The sequence below is a fragment of the Camelus dromedarius genome, chromosome 33, assembly GCF_036321535.1.
Source record: "Camelus dromedarius isolate mCamDro1 chromosome 33, mCamDro1.pat, whole genome shotgun sequence".
In the NCBI taxonomy this organism is placed as follows: domain Eukaryota; kingdom Metazoa; phylum Chordata; class Mammalia; order Artiodactyla; family Camelidae; genus Camelus; species Camelus dromedarius.
The window spans coordinates 13032284-13049568 of record NC_087468.1 but is presented as its reverse complement, the minus strand read 5'-3'; the positions used below and the strand labels follow the sequence as shown (position 1 = coordinate 13049568).

The 17285-nt window shown below is 47.6% G+C and overlaps 1 protein-coding gene across 1 annotated transcript in view; it reads right to left on the bottom strand.

Moving 5' to 3' along the window:
• Nucleotides 1–12630: 12630 nt before the first annotated feature.
• FBLN7 (fibulin 7) overlaps nt 12631–17285 on the bottom strand; it is a 35382-nt gene continuing 30727 nt past the window's right edge. The window contains exon 8 of the mRNA XM_031441247.2: nt 12631–17031. Coding sequence (XP_031297107.2) covers nt 16659–17031 — 373 coding nt within the window. The 3' untranslated portion in view covers nt 12631–16658. The remainder of the gene's footprint in view (nt 17032–17285) is intronic.

Genomic DNA, 17285 nt, shown 5'->3' with positions numbered 1-17285 from the left:
TTAGGAGTGTGGTGATGTCTTTTATATTCAAATACAAAAATTTCTAATCACAAATAATAAGATTCTAAATATGCTCTTTTATATAGCAGTACTGACTATTATTAGAAAAATTCTATAAAATGAAACTATCATCATGTTATTGCTGGGAGAAATGATAACACCACTAGCCTGCTGTATACTTTCAAGTACATCAAAGTTAGTGCCACTTCTTAGCAAAGTCCTGTTTACAAATATTGTCAAAGCCACTTTGGTTGTAACCTAATCCCACTAAAGCACAAAAGGGTATTGCACATACTCCGAGCAAAGGTTTATAAGACCAGTCCTAGGAAGAGACGAAACCACGATTAATCCTGAGCCCTTAGCATCTGGAGTCCATGAGCTGAGAGCGAGTCATCTCTCTGTCCCACTGCTGTCTGCCCGGCTCATCGGGTCACTCCTTGGCTGTGATGGGAGGAGGGAAAGACAATGCGCTAGAATCTTCCAGAGGAAGTCACAGGGGAGATGGGTGGAGGGGATGCTTTTAAAGGGTTCATTACAGAAACCTTCAATAATGTAATGAAATTGTGCAAAAGAGTGGTTATGTAACTTGTAGAATTGATACTTTATTTCTTCTTTACTTTTTAACTGTTGGAAATTCTTTTTTAGTGATCTTAATTTGTGTTTATTAAGATATGTATTTTTTTTTAATGTTTAGTAGAGGTTTTGGGGATTGAACCCAGGACCTCGTGCATGCTAAGCATGTGCTCTACCACTGAGCTATACCCTCCTCCCTATATCTCCTTTAAAGATCACATGTAATTTAAAGGAATTCAGGATCTTGTCACAGAGCACAATTGTAGAAGGTAGATTTTATGGCCAACCTGTACGTAAGCTAACGTTGACTGATGTACAATAAGCTAACACTGGTGCACACTTACCATGTGGAGGCACTGTGCTATCTGGTCTAATGCTGTTTAACTTTCTCATTTAAGCCTCATAACCCTATGAGGTGGATGATGAGATCCATTGCACAGAAAAGAAAAAAACAGGAAATTTCCTTATACTTTCTCTATCTTCATAAGCCTTGAAAATGACTTGTATTTAATCTTCTATGAGAGTTTTAAACAATTTATTTCCTTATAATACTACGTAATGCATAGTGTGATACCCATGAGGTATAAATACACATGTAAAGTTTATGTATAAGGCAGAAGAAATTCTTATATTCCAAGCGGCAGTATCCATCTCACCTGTGAACTTAAAAGACCAAGCAGAGGTTTGATGGACTGAGAAGTCAGAGAAGTTTAAATAGTGCTTATTTTACAACTGTTATTTTGAAGAGGCAAACAATAGGTGTCAGTGAAACATCTTAACTTGTGTTGCATCAAGTTGAGGGCGAGACATACGCTCTCAGATGGGCCCTGTGCACCGCAAGCAGCTGTTAGGCTGTGGGTCTCCTACGTATGGGTTATGGCAGCCCCTCCCGACTGGTCTCCTGCCTCCACTTACTTCCCACTCTCTTCTCTACTGTTCACTCTCTTTTCCTAAGTTAGGGCAGGTTTCCCAGTGTGCCGCTGCAGCCACGCTGCCACTGTGTACCTCCCGGAGTCAAGGTCCATTTGTCCACCCCGTTGTGGGTGCTCTGAGTCTGGCCGGCTCAGCCATACCAAGCTTCAGTGCCCGCTGCCCTCTGCTCCCCTGGGCTTCCGCCTGGGAGGTAAATCTTACGACCCTTGATGCAGCTCCTAGCAAGGACGTGTATATTAAAACCATAGTTTAAAAAAAATCTGGACCAGAGGAAATACAAGCAAGAAAGTTGTAATGGAAAAAGCTGTACACGGATTTATTTACGTGGCATTTGGTCAGTATGGTTATCGTGGCTGTATTAAATTTATCTCTGATCGTTTTTGGAGCCAAAACAAAAAAGATGGAGTGGTTATCTACTTACCTCTCATTATCAGAAAGGAGGCAGGATGCAAAGCCTAACTCTTCCAGTAATAATTCCATGAAAACAGTTTCTATATGGGTCTTCACTATGGAAATCTCTGAGGAGAATGGACAAAATTCTCATTTCTAAGATTCTTTGTGAAGGGTTTCATATAACTCTTTTGTGATCTGTTACTTACAGCCACATGACAGTGAAACTCAGTTTTTGTCGGTAAGAGAATTTAAGTTAAGGACGTAGTCCTTCGGCTCATTAACTTGGTCCAGTCATAGCACTTGGGGAATTCAGACACAGATATTAAATGACTTGTCCCGTCTCAGTACGATTCCTGACCTTCAGCGCAATACCTCAGTTCACTGACTAGTTTTAATAAACAAAGCCATTAAGGAGTTTAAAAAATGCTGACATCCGGGGCTCACTCCCAGGAATTCTGATTCGGGTGGTTTGGGGGGAGGCCTTGGATATGGACATGAGGTTTTGCAGTAACTCTCAGGTGATTCTGCAGCACAGCCAAGGTTGAAAACCACTGGTCTCCACAGCTAGTCGAAGTGTGATTCTCCTTGCCAGTAGTTGGGTTAAGGCTTGAAATACGAATTCATGTCCTCTGGCGCACTTCTGGAACAGCTGCCATCTCTTGAGGTCCGTGGGTAGAGGTTAGACGTTGCCGTGGCTAAAGCCATCACCCATAACACTTGCAGTTGTCTTGTGACCTCAAGGGGGGCCAGCTATCCAGCTGAAGGCGACAAAGTTGGGGAGAATCCCTGCTGGGTCCTTGATAACAACTGAGCCATAGAATTCACCGCCTTAGAGAGAGACAGCCACCCTTCCAATTTTATGTTACACCATATGAAATAATACCATCTTTTTACTGTTTAAGCCATTCTGATATGAGTTCCATGTTCCCTGCAGCCAAAGGCAAGCTAATACACGTGAGCCAGGAGCCAAACTACATTTGTCTATCCAAAGGCCACGACTTCCCCGTCGCCACCCTCTTCACTGAAGTCTACGTTCACTGTCTCAGCCCCTGCAGGCAGCACACAGTAAGAAACAGGTGTATTTATTTACGTAGTCAACATCTCTGCAATTGCGATGCATTTTATAGTTGGTAGAATTTCACATTTTAGTTGGCAGCTTATTTTTTTCTTATTGGTACATTTAAAGTGGTGGATCTTACTAAGTTATTGACATATTTAGATTTGACTGAATATAATTTTTAACTGAAATTATATATGTATGTAGTCACAAAATTACTGTGAAATGAAATTTGTCACGGGTATTATTTTGGATTAATAAATTATGAAAACAAAAAGTTTTTTTTAATGAAAAGGTGCTTCCCTGTATCCTTCCTCCCCCACTCCCCACCATACCTTCTTTGTGGTATGCAGAATTCTAAGATGGCGCCCGGATTCCTGGCCCCTGGGAAACACACCTGTATGACCCCCTCCCTTTGAGTGTGAGCACTCCTATGATTAGGACAGATTTCACTCTCACGATTAACTTACATTATATGTCAAAGATGAAGTGGTTTTTACCTTTGATGTGATTAAGACCTCAAATAGTTGGTTTTGAGTTGATCAAAGGGAGATCATTTCAGATGGGCCTTAACTAATCAGATGACTCTTACAAGAGACTGGGCCCTTTCTGAAGCCAAAGGTTAGAAGCATCAGATTTTCCTCCTAGCTTTGAAGAATTAAGTTGCCAAGTTTTGAGAGGCCATGTATCTAGAATTGAGAGCAAGCCTCGAATGACGTGGAAGAAATGGGAACTTCAGTCTGAAAACCACAAATTACTGAATCCTGCCCAAATCTTTAATGAACTTGGAAGAGGTGCTCCAGGCTTATTTTGTATGTTCCCACCTAAGCCCTCGAATGGGCCATTTCTCTAAGGAGTGCGGATTCCTTTTAATGGAAAAGACAGTCCCCAACTTAGGATGGTTCCACTTAGTGATTTTTCAACTTTACGATGGTGTGAAAATGACAGGCATTCAGTAGAAACTGTACTTGGAATTTTTTATTGTGCTCTTTTCGCAGGCCAGCGGTATGTGGCAGGACACTCTCTGTGATCACAAGGGTTAACACCCGGGGCTCTTAGGTCCCAGACAGCCTCTTGTTTTTCACTTTCAGTGCAGTATTCAATGAACTACATGAAACAGTCAACACTGATTATAAATTGGGCTTTGTGTTAGATGATTTTACCCAACTGTAGGCTACTGTAAATGTTCTGAGACATTTAAGGCAAACTTGGGCTAAGCTGTGATGTTCAGTAGGTTAGGTGTGCTACATACATTTTCGACTTAACAATATTTTCAACTTAGACGGTGGGTTCACGGGGAACGTAACCCCATTGTAAGTCGAGGACGATCTGTAGTAGTTACAATCCAAGATCTGGGTGCTGGATGTGCTGTTGAGTCTGGTCAGATGAAGACAGGCTCTGAGAATGTCGTGCGAGCTGTCATGCAAATGAGAAAGGACAGTGTAAGGGGAATGGGGCTTGTGAGAAGCACCAAGTCTGTTCTGCCCTGTCTGGGAGCTCCTGGTACTGGTTTCCAGCTGTAGTTCTGGGGCTCTTGACCATCAGGGCTGCTGTGGAGCTGGGGAGAGGAGAAAGAGATTAGGGCAACTCATTGCCACGAGGCATTTTTACCCCGATGCAGCTGTTTTTCTTTAGTAAATTCTCTTTGAATTGTTGTAAGCCTTTAATTTCCAGAATTCTGCAAAAATTCATTTTGACTAATTTTGCCCGTGTTCTCACATGCATTTTATGGAAGAGTAGATTTTCAGAGATCTTTAACCTGTCATTCCAGAAGTGGTAACAACCATTCACTTTTAAGTATTGTTTGACATCTTTTTTTTTTTCCCCATGTCTGCACTTTAGAAATATTTCTCTTTGACTGGTATGAAGACTGAATGTGTGCCATCTTCTAGTCTTTATTTCAGAATCCCCCTTTTCCTGCCTGATGGTCCAGGAACTCATCTTCCTGGCAGGATGCTGCATATTTAGGACCTTCACTCCTGCTCTAAATGTTTAAACTGCCTTTTTCAGGAGTTCCACACAAGTGGCCTCATTTACCATTCCCATAAGTCTTAATAAATATGAGTTTTGTATCCCAGCTGTATCCTGCGCAAAGATATCTCCAGTTTATTTGCCTGGATGTGTTGCTTGGCAGGTATATTTGTTACGTAATAATATAAACCGGACTTTAATCTTGGGCTTCCTGAACAAATTTGTGATTCATCCCCGTATCTGCTGACACACCGGCTCTTTTCAGCCTTCTGTGTGCCCGAAGACTGCAAGCCAATTTAAACTTCCTCATGTAGCTGAACTCAGTTAGGTGAACCCGGAATCAACAGAAATGCTCCTTATTTCAGCCAAATGCACATAAAACAGTCATTTCAGCCCATGAAGAAGGAAAACCCGGTCCCAGTGAATTCCTGATTGTCTCAGGGGCTGAATGGCTGTCCTTGTGCAGCTGTGAAGGGTTCTATGTTCTCTCCAAGCTGGGGAGCTGATGGGAGCCGCCCCGCAGGAAACAGAAACCTGCCCGGCCTCCCAGAAGGCTGCCAGCAGCTCTGCTGGGCTGTGTTCTCTGGGATGCTCCCAACTGCTAGATCTGTACCAGAAGAAAGAAGGGGGAAGATGACATTGACTTTTGAATGGGACGTGCAGGCCCCTCCAGCTGGGGGACCAAAAGGCAAGATGGGGAAGGGGGTGCCCTGTAACAGTTGGGGAGACACTGCTGCTGCCCACGGCCTATGTTCTGTCAAATCTCAGCGAGAATACCGCTGCTGTAACAGGCTAGGGTGTGGGAGCTGCACCAAGGACCGTGAAACAGGCCTCCTGGGCCCCGCCACAGATCAGCTAGGGTCTGTTGTTCAGAACCCTCCCGGTCAAATCGTAGGACTGGGAAATGGGGGGTTCAGGCCGCCAGCCATGCCCACTGGCCTGCCCTCTTTCCTCCGAGGCCTCACCCACATTTCCTGTATTGGGAGGCAGCCTTGGTGAACGGAAGGCGAGGGCACCCCTCACCCTCCACCCTCTTTTGGGCTTAGCAGCCCTCACACCCCTTGTCTTAAATTGCCCTCCCTGAGCATGGGCACTGGGGCTGTTCATCTCTGCCTTGTTCAAGGCTGTTTCCTGCAAGGATCAGGCACATAAAAGGCCCTCATTTAAGAGTCAGTAGAGCAGGGCAGAATATAGTTTGGTGGCAGAGCATATGCCTAACATGCACGAGGTCCTGGGTTCAATCCCTATCACCTCCATTAAAAGATAAAAGCCTAATTACGTCCTCCTTTTTTAAAAAAAAATTGAGTCATTAGATCATTAAATTACTGAAACATTAAAGAACACTGGGTTTTTTTCCCAACCATATGAAAAATGGTGAACCTTTAGAAGAAAGAATAAAAGTGATTTTTTAAAATGCTTAAGCCTTTAAGTGGTAGAGGCCAAACATAAAACAACGCAGTGAGGATGATGGAGCCTACGATTCAAGTAATTCACGAATTACCCAGAGGAAGGCAGAAACGAAGGGGTGGGGGGTGGGGGCGGCCGAGAGCAGCAGCCCGTGGGCTCCCTGCGCGTCAGCCAGGCGCGCTCGCGCCTCCCTCCGTGCGGCGTTCGCGCGTGCACTTGCATGCGCCAGGGGCCCTGCAGGCTTGGGCGCAGTTCCTCCCGCGTAAGCCACCCTCCTCGTTTCCACGCTGGGGACTCAGCTAGTACCAGTCGCCAGCTGTCGAGCACACGCCACACAGTTGGTCACCGCAGCGTGTGCATCCGGAGAGCAGCTGGACCAGTGGTTGCTCAAGTCCGGAGTTGATGCCCATCAGTCAAGGACAAGCCGGCACCCACTTAAGAGTCAACAAAGCAGGTTTACTACTTGCAGTAGGTGATTGCTCTTCTGGGGACTGGGGGAAAACATCTCAACAGCGGGGAGTTAGGGAAAGGTCATCATAGAGGTTTTGAGTCAGTCCTGCGGTGGCCTTGGCAGGCGTGGGTCAGATTTTGTCAAGTAGAGAGTTGCTGGAAAGCCAGTGGCCTTGTCTCTGCGAGTGAGCAGGTGTTAGGAGTTCACTTAGGCGATTTGTGACGTTCATGCTCTGAACAGCTGCCGTTTAAGGGTTGGGTGAATCCCAGAGCGGCCCTTTGGAAAAGCCGTGGCTTCTGTTTCAATTCTCGATTTTCCCCCAAGGCTGGCTGGCAGCCGGACAGCTTTTCACTCTTATCAGGGAGAAAGTGTGGAGAAGAGAGATGGAGGAAGGCTGGTGACCTCGCCTGCCTGACCACGCTCTCCTGCCCGCAGCGAGAGGGCGCCGCGTTCAGTGATGATGGTGGATCCCGCGGCGTGAGTTCTTAGATGGGGAAAGGCCCTAACCTCGGAGGAATTTCTGCGGAACTCCCGTCCGTTTGTCTTTTGACTCACTTTGGATCTAGATCATAAGTTGTGTTCCCCCTTCCGTGGCTGTAAGAGGGAAAGGAAATGCAAACCTCGCGTTCTGGCTCTTAGGGCAGAACCTGACTTTTTATCCGGTCTTTCATTTGCTCCATGAGGTCACCTGATGTTAATGAAAACAGTGTCGGTCACTGGGAGACCTCGGAGGAGGGGGCTTCGGAAGCTGTACGCTGAAATGAGACCTGCATCACCTTCTGCTGCAAGAATATTGCTGGAGAGCTGGCGGAGGAGGGAGGGGACCAGTTCAGGGCTGGGGCGGTGGTAGCTTTTGATCCTGCAGCCCTTGAGGGGAGAATGGTTTTGATTTTGTTTCCAGTCTTCTAGGCTAATCCAGGGTTGGGATGAAGGGTCCAGATTCCTTCCTTATCCCTGGAATCAACGAATCTCTTTATGAAATACGCCAATTGAGCCCTTTGTTTCCGCTTTTACTGCTGAAATAAGTAAGAATTATGTCATTGCTAGTTATTAAATTAGCCAAATTCTCTTTCACAAAAAAAAAAAAAAAGAGAAAAGGCCAGTGTTTGAAAATTAGCCTCCCAAATGTCCCCGGTGGGACTCTGCACTCGTTGCAAAGTGGCCTTCTTCTCTGACTCTAAATTTAGCAGGAATTACACAAATAAAGTGATCGTTTTTATCACTTATAAGTGATCCAAGATGATTGTCAAGGAAAAGGCTTTTGTGGGCTTTTGATAAGTGTGTGCTTGGCAGTTGGTGGCTGTGCAAATCCCCCTGGGATGGAGATGACCCCCTCCCTCAGTGAGGTGGAATGATGGACCCTCAGCAGATGTTCTTCAGAGGAGCCTGAGATACAAGGTGTGTCAGGTTCCTAGGGCTGCTCTAACCAAGGACCACACACTGAGTGCCTAGAGCAACAGAGATGTATCCTCTCTCAGTTCTGGAGGCTAGAAGCCTGAAATCGGGGGGCGGGTAGGGCCATGCTTGGAAGACTCTCAGGGATGGTCCTTCCTTTGCCTCTTCCTGGCTGCTGGGGGAGACTGGGATCCTTGGCATTTCTTGGCTTTGACAACATGACTCCAACCTCTGCCACTGTCTTCTCTCCCCATCGTGTGGCTGTGTCTGTTTTCTCTTCTTGTAAGGATACCACTCCCTGGATTAAGGCCCACCCTAATCCAGTAGGACCTCATTTTAATTTAATTACATCTGCAAAACCCCTATTTCCAAGCGAGGTCACATGCATAGGTACCAGGTGTTGGGACTTGAACATACCATTTTGGAGGATACGGTCCAGCCAAAACACAAGGCCTAGTCTGCTCTCAGGGCAAGAGGTTGGGGTCGAGCGATGGTGTGGCCTCTAGGACCTCCTAAAACTCCTCTGTGTTGCTGTGAAGCCTACCTCAACTTTGGCACATACCATTTTAGCCCGATTTTGCCATTTAAGATATCACTTGTGCGTGTTTATTTGCTTATTTGTTGCAAATTTGAGGAGTACATTGGAGTTGAGTTCATTCCACTCCTCAGCCCATGGCGTGATCCCATCCTCAGTGATGGAGAGATTCTCCCTTATTTTATGTTTTTCCTTTTCTGCTGTGCATCAGTCAGGAGTAATAAATAACTCTAAAATCTCTGTGGCTTAAAACAAAGTATGATTTTTAGCTCATGCCACACATATCATGGGCCAGGAGTTCACTGGGTCACACAGGCAGGCATCTGAGCTGACCCAGCAGCCTCCCCGCACTGGAGGGAAAAGAACTCTGCAACAGTGTGTCCCTACCACAAGGGGGCAGAAGTGCCAGCCTACCGCGGGCCGAATTCACTAATGTCTGCCCTGATCGCTATCTCTTTTATTTTGTGGCTTATCTGTCACCTGTCCATGGGTTTCCAGTAAGAATTTCCATCTTTAGGAGGCCCTCACCCTTGTTTCCTTCCTACTCATTTTTCTAATAGTCCCTTCCCCAATCCACTGTCTCAGGACCCCAATCTTTACAAACTAAATGAAAGCCAAGTTGTTTGTGGGTGTCATAGATGACCCCTCTTCGTGTATTCACGTTGGTCCTCGTGATTTAAGGTTCTTCAGTCATCAGTCTCTAGATCAGCGTTGAGCACCTGCCAGGGCCCAAATGTGCTGGGGCTACATCAGCAAGTGTGCAGATAAGACGCCAGGATTAGCACGGAGCTGGGATTCTAGCCAGTTAGATCCAGGATGCTTTGGGCTACCACCAACAAGAACTCCATCTCAAACCCACTTAAGCCGTAACCACATTATCTCATATAACAGGAAGTCCAGGAAGAGGAAATTTTCCAAGGGTATTTCGATGAGGACTGCAACTCCACTTGGCTCTGCTTTTTACCAGGAGGCTTTCTGGCTTCCAGCAGCAACCATGATGACCTACCTCCTCTCATTTCAGCGGAAAAGATAGAGACTTGTCCAAACGTGTAGTGAGAAAGCCTTTCCTGTCACTCTGCCTGGGGCGTTGGCCTTGGAGCCTGGAGGGTGGGTGGCGGTCATCGTCTTCCCCCGCAACAAGGCTGGAATGAGGAGTGAATTCGTCTGCTGGGGCTGCCATCAGGAAGCACCAGACACCAGGTGGTGTAAACAACAAAACTTTATTTTCTCACAGTGATGGCGGCCAGAAGTCTGAGACCAAGGTGGTAGCAAGGCTGGTTTCTTCTGAGGCCTCTCTCTTTGGTTTGCAGGTGGCTGTCTTCTCCTCCCTGTGTCTTCACATGGTCTTCCCTCTGTGTGTGTGTTTCCTAATCTCTTTGTATAAAAACACTGGTCATGTTGAATTAGAGCACACTCTGAAGACCTCATTTTAACTTGATTACCTCTTTAAAGACCCTATCTCCAGATGCAGTCATGTTCCAAGGTACTGGGGGTTAGGAACTCATCATAGGAATTGGGGGGGGGGTGGTACACAGTTCAGCTCATAACAAGGAGGGAAAGGGGTCTGAGCAAAACAGGCTTCTTTTTGCAAAGTGGAAAAGGGAAGTGGAAATTAGATGGGCAACCAACAGGGACCAGGCTATGGGGAGAGACAAACATAGGTCAATGAATATAATCATTTAAGATGGTGAAAAATGCTTTCAAAGAAAAGGGAACAGGGTAGGTAATCAAGCAGAGGGGTGAGCAGCACTGGCAAGGGCAGCTGGGACGCCTCTCTGAGGAGGGGACATTTGCGCCCACACCAAGTGGACAGAGGACGAGGAGCAGAGCAGGGAGGGGGCAGCCAGTCCAGAGGCCCCGGGGGAGAAATGAGGTAGGCAGAGTCAAGGCACAGAAAGGAGCCAGTGCCCTTGGGAGCATCACGAACAGTGAGTGGTCCAGGAGGTCAGCAGGGGCCAGCTCACTCAGGGCTCTACGGATTTGGGCTTGCAGTCGAAGATCCAGCTGCCTTCAGGGGAAACACAGCAATTATGGTTGAACGTGGAGTGAACTGAATTTCCACGTGGCCAAGATCACTGCGGAGATACATCTGCCGCACGGGCAGACTCCAAACCACCGTAAAACCAGCCTCGGAGTGAGAGAGACCCCCTGGGGGTGATGCTCTTGTCTCTGGCTTTCAAGCTCAGCCCCCAACCAAGTCTGGCCCCGCCTACTGGCCGAAGGCAGGAATGAAGGAAGATGTGTAACTTAACCCACAGGACTCTGGGAACAAACTCTTCCTATGATGGAGCTCGGCGGCTTGGATGGGGAGGTCAGAGGAGGTCTGAGAAGCCGAGACCTCCTTCTGCAGCAGAGTCTGATCACTCAGCCGACCATCAAGGGAAGGAAGGCAGGCCAGCTATTGTCTTAGGGCCACTACAGGCCTGTGGTGACTCCTGGTCCCAGTCAATAAGGTATACATACAATGGAGCCTGTTTTTCCCCTAAAAAGTATATTTAAAGAACTTCCTGGAGATAAAGAACCAGATGGCTAAAATCTAATTTTTCCTTTGAAGGTGGTCAAATTCAGAAAATTCTGTCAGCCCAAACCCGACTTTCCTCAAGTCATACTCTCTTGAAGTCATCCCAGGCCAGGCCAGGCCAGACGGGCGAGTCAGTAACTGCCCCCCCCCAGGGAAGCTCAGCCCCCTGCCAAGGAGGGAGGGGCAGACCTTGTGGCATAAATGTAAACCACCCGCCTCTGCTCTCTGAATTCCTGACTCACAGAAATGGTCATTGTTTTTAGCTGCTAAGTCTGGGGGTATTTTATGCAGTAATAACCAGAACGCAAAGTTAGGCCCCCTCCCTGCAGGTCCCTATGGGGCCTTGCCTCTTCGTGGTTCTCTCTGTGTGGATGCCTTTCCTAGTGCACCTGTGCCCCAGGTGGTCACCCCAGGCCTTGCTCGACATCATTTCATTTGAACACTTGCGACGCGGAGTCCGAATTCCGAGCATCAGGAAGTGGAATTCCATTGTCGGCACACAGGATCTCGGTGTTTGCCCCGTCCAGGCTACGGGGACGCTGTGTCTACGTCTGTTTGTGTATATATTTACTACACACTGACCACCGTCTTTTGCTGCTTTTATTTTCATAGCACTCATCGCTCTTGGAAGTTACAGCCTCTTCTTGTTTGTGTATATTATCTTCTCGCTTGCTACTACGTAAGCTCCGTGAGGTCCGAGGTCCGGGTGTCTGTCCACCTTGCCGTCCACGGTGCCCTAAACGACTAGAACAGTGCCTGGAACACCGTAGACATTCAGGAATACTTACGCAGCTTAGAAACACCTATAGATTTTCACATGCACAAGGTAAAGTCATAATAAAAGCCCACCTGAGTGAGCTTGGTAAAAGCGGAGGCAGCGGCCGGTGGAATGTGACTATTCAAGGCTGCCTTCTTCATATGTCTCGTTGGGGCACGTGCTCAGATACCCAACAAAGCCCTCAAGTTCACCGTGACCATCTGGTGATAGCCTGTTTTCGGCTTTTTTTCCTTTCACTTTGCCAGTGTTGTAGGTGTCACGTTTTAAAAATAAGATGATTTTCTGACGTTATCCCCAAACCAAGCGGACTTTCCGTCTCTCAGGAGCCAGTGATCTAGCTGACTTGTCCCTCATGTCTTCCTAGTGGCTGCTGAAGTCCCGGACAGGCGGGCGGGCTCGCTGTGGAGCAGCTCTCCATTCAGGCCTCTCTGTCCTTCCCACGGAGAGTCTGGTGGGTGCGCAGATGTGAGAACCGGCGACACCCCGGGGACTTCTTTGTTTGAGGAACACAAATGCTCATACACTGTTCGTTGGGATAGAGAGTGGTGTAATCCTTATGGGGGAAGAATTGGCCCCAGAGACACAGAAGACACAAATGCAACAAGACACATGCATCTTGCATCAATATTTTTAATATCAAAGGACTGGAAACAGCCCATATGTCAATCAAGGGTGACTGGTTGAATAAACAATGGTATGTCCTCATAATGGAGCATTTTATAGAACATTTTATCTGGTTCTACGGAGTAATATTCCATATACTGTTAAGGGAAAAAAGCAAGATCAAGGAAGGTATGAAATGAATTAGGATGCTTTCATTTATCATGTGCTTATATTTTTAAAATGGAAGAGTAGAATGAAAAAAGCTTGATTATCTATGGTAGGAAGAGGAAATCGGGTGGAGGGGACTGGGTTAGAATATAGATTTCTCTGAATACAGCCCATTTTGTGGATTTGACTTCGGAACCATGTAAACAGTTTGCATAATTATTTTTAAAAATGAAAAATGCACTTTCTAAACATTTAAGCAAAACAAAGTGAAACCATTACCCTGACTCAAGCTTGGGGCATAACCACAGAGAGAGGAACGATTCCAAGTCGTCTGACTGTGCATCCCTGATAGCATAAACCCTAAGGACAAAAAGAATTGCAAAAGAAAAATGTTAACTGTTTTCAGTCATTTCTGTGTGATAATTTTGGCATTGTTATTCTGAGGATTTAAAACATTGTGTAACTATTCCGGTGATTTTGAGAAGGAGGTCTTTAGAATGAGAGAAAGAGCAGAAGTAAGACAATGAGGTTACATTAAAAATCCAGTAGTCCTGAGTTGAATTGGAATTATCAATGTAAACTCATGTAGTGTTTTTTCTTTAAAAAAAAAAAAAAAAACTAAGTAGAACCTATTTCCTAGCTGTATGCATTAAAACCAAGAAACAATGACCAAACCTCTACCCGTGAACCTTCCTTATACCCAGATTTTGATCTCTGATGATCACTCCCCACTGAAAGGAACTGGGGATCTCTGGGGGCAAAAAAAAAAAAAAAAAAGAAAAATAGATGACTTCAGGGCTGGAGCACAAAATATACAAGATGAGCTCGAAACATCTTGTCACACAAGAGAACTACCAAACTATCAAAGACCACTAGGGTCATGTCGAAAGGAATCAGCCAACTTGAAGCAGTTCCCAAGAGCCAAAGACAGGATGGTCTGAGCAACCGTAAGGACAATGACCGCAATGGACTGAAGCATCCACTGAATATGTTTAAACCATGAGTTCACGATGTCCTCAAGAAGAAAACAACCCTCACGGGGCCACTCGGAAAGATGGTGGTTCCCTGGGAACCACCTTGGAAACGGACAACGGGGAAGAGGCAAGAATTTATCCTGCCTTTCCTGTACAAACCAGACCTCAGGGTAACCAAGTAATTGATGAAAGGAAGTTTCTCCTTATAAGGTTTGCCAGTTAATAAACAAAGAAACAGTGGCACCAGAATATTATTTGCAACCCCTCAAGAAGTAATGGGTCTATGCAGTCACCATCAATGGCTGCTAACATCAGAAAAGAGAGGCGACGAGAGATGATTCACCCCTCCCCCCCCACCGGAAGTACTTTCACCATCAGTAAAGTCGTCTCGCGAAAATAAACCGACCTGGACTCTGAATATCTAGCTATAACTACTGACAGATAAGAAATCGAGAAGGCAGAGGATGATGTTAAAAGACGCTGCAGAGATGCCCTCAGGAAAACCCAGACTCTGAGAAATTCTGCAGGACAAGGGACCCAGGATGCTTGTCTTCTAGGTTATCCCAATACATGCTGCAGCATGAGAACTACTGCTACAGATGAACGGAGATTTAAGAAGAGTATCGACAAATTAGAGCGTGGACCTCATTCAAACAAAAAATCATGAGCCACTCGGAAATTTGAATGACTAAATATTGGAAGGTATTAAGGAATGACTACTGATGTTTCAGTACTGAGGGTACACTTTTTAAAAAATTCTTATGGTTTAGAGATGTAGACGGAAATGTTCACGAATGAAATGCTGTGAGGTCCAAGATCTGTTTCAAAATCAGCATGGGGTGGGTGAGAACAGAGATGAAATATGATTGGCCGGGAGTTAATTCTTGAAATTGCTGACTGGGACATGAGGTGCATTATTCTGTTCTATTTGTGTATGTATGCGGTGGTGCCCAGTGAAAGGTTTTAGATGCTCCCTGCCAAATAATACGAAACTATTACCTGGAAAGGGATGCAAATTCATGCCTGTTAACAACTGGCTATTCTGACCTGGCACAGACTGGAGCTATGAAAGGACAGAAGAGAAGCTGGTTTCTACGGGGAGATGTTGAGAGAGGCTAGGGAACAGAATATCAAGCAGGGAGGAAGGGTCAGGCACTATGCACGGAGGTGGACTCGGGCGGGCATCTGTATATGGGTCCCGTGGGGCGTGGCGAGGCATCTCAAACGGGAAGAGGTTTGGTGACAGCCGATATTGCTGATGCAAATCATTGGTTTCAACTGGGCCTGCGTGGCGTCCAAGTCCTCCCAAATCACTCCTCACCTGCTGGGAGGTAAGAGGCTTGGCCCTTGGCACCAGCTCGCTCTCCCCCCAGCAAGAAGGAAGGACACACACCTGTGACATTTTACTTTCAGGAGCCTGGTCTCACCTTTGCCCGCCCCCCCCCCCCCCGCTTGATGCTCTGCATAGGGGACTGGGAGGCGTGTGGGCTTCTGACCCGTCACAGCACCATTGAGAAACGCAGGGCTGGAGGATGGTTTTAATAAAGCCCTTAACACCCCAGAGAAGCAGACTTGCAGGCCCTCGTTCTCTTGTCGCAGACATCACAGCTGAGCCCAGAGGAGGAGAAAAATGCCAAAAGCAGCTCTTGCCTGGGTCTCACTGGTTGTCTGACAAAATAATACAAGGGCAGGTGTCCGAGGAACCACCTGGATGGAGGGCCTCATCGCTGAGCTGGCAACACATTTCCCTTGGCTCCACCTCGCACCAAAGCAAATACAAAGAACTTTTCAATAAAATGGGATGAAGTCTCACCTCAGTGAACACGTATGTCCTCACAGCTCAGCTAGCTTCGAAGCTGTCCCTCGCACAGTCTCCCCCACCCACTCCCAGCCCTGAGAGTGTTTTCTTTCCTCGGCCACCTTGCAGGCATCCCCCCCGCCCTTTGGCTTCTCCATCAGAAGTAGAAGGTCCTGGAGTCAACGGCAATCCAAGCGTTTTTTTAAGCTCTCCACTGCCGGATGTTGCTTTACCAGCCTCCTGCCTGGCCAAGCCAAATTTCTACTGGAGCAATTTCAGCATCATCTCCATGTTTTCCTTCTTATTCACTTATCCCAGCAGGTCCAGCCTTGACAGGAGAGGCACCAGGTACCCCTCGTGGGAGGATGCGGGCTGGCTCACGGTCGAGGACAGGCCAGTGCGGGCAGGGAGGAGCAACAGACTTTATTATTTCAGTAATAATACCAGGTTATGTTCTGAGATAGGATTTGTCAAAAGGGGATTAATTCAGGCAGAAGCTACGCTTGAATCTTGGTTCCTCGGTCTGGGAGAATCTGCATGGGGGTTCAGGCCCTGCCGTGGTTCTCTGATGAGAAGGGTGGCGGGCATGTCACAGAAGGGATGCAGAAAAGGACATGCTGGGTTGTGGCAGGACCCCCTGGCCCCACCACGCCACGTGCACAAGGACTGGACGTGACCCTCAGCATGAAGAACTACTTCTTAACAAGGCTGGACCGTAACCACACGGGAGGACGGACAGTCATCTCAGACACTTACTATAAGCCCTTCCCTCCCCGGCTAGCTCAGACTCACAATGCCACTCACAGCATTTTGAAAAGCTGCCGGTTCCCGTAAATAAAGATGGAGAAAGTGCATCATTTAAGGGAGGGACTTAAAGCAGGAAAAAAACGTAATGGCAGCAGTTTGGGTTTTGTGGCCGCCTGTCTGTGCCACTGCACGGGACAGCGTGCAGAGCTGCCCTAGGAGCCTGGGGGGGCCGGGTAGGCGGGCAGGGGCCAGGCGGGGTGGGGAGAGACATCTGTCAGAGTCAGCGCCCACAGCTGAGTCTTTGGGGAAGAGAAATGAGCCCAGGTTTCTGCACCCTGTGACCCCACGGCACCCTCAGAAGTCATAAGGGGACACAAAGATGGTGACCTTGGACACGTGGTTGGCCTGAAAGGAGCGGTCCAGGTATTCTGACATGTCAACGTCCACCTCCAGCGTCTGAGGCCCCTCCAGGGTCTGGATGAGGATCAGCTCCCCAGTCTGCCGGTCGGAGCGCTGCATCACAAAGTGGCCGCGGCTGTTGCCGCCCACGATTCCGAAGCGCAGGCTGTTGGGGCCAGGCCGGCCGGGGGCTGAGGCCGTGGCCATGCGGAAGAGCGTGATGGGCGTCTTCAGGTTGGAGGGCAGAGAGAGGTAATGGAAGGAGATGGTCTTGGGCATGTGGCGGCAGGGTCTGCTGTCCATGGGGCAGGGGTTTCGTTCACACTGGCTGGAGCAGAGAGGCAAAACGGAGGGGGTCGTCAGCCTTGGGGAGAGTCAGGAGGGGCTGCTCTGACCAGGCTTGTCTGCCCTCCTGCAGAGGCCCCCAGAGTAACCCTTCCGGCCACCGGTGCTCCAGGGCTACCGGCCAGTAAGTGTGGCAGGCGTTAGGCCTGGCCGGGGAAGAGATGCTCCCCTGCCCCACCTGTAGCCACATGCATGTGCGTCTGTGTGTACATGTGTGCTTGTGTATGCTGTTACTCC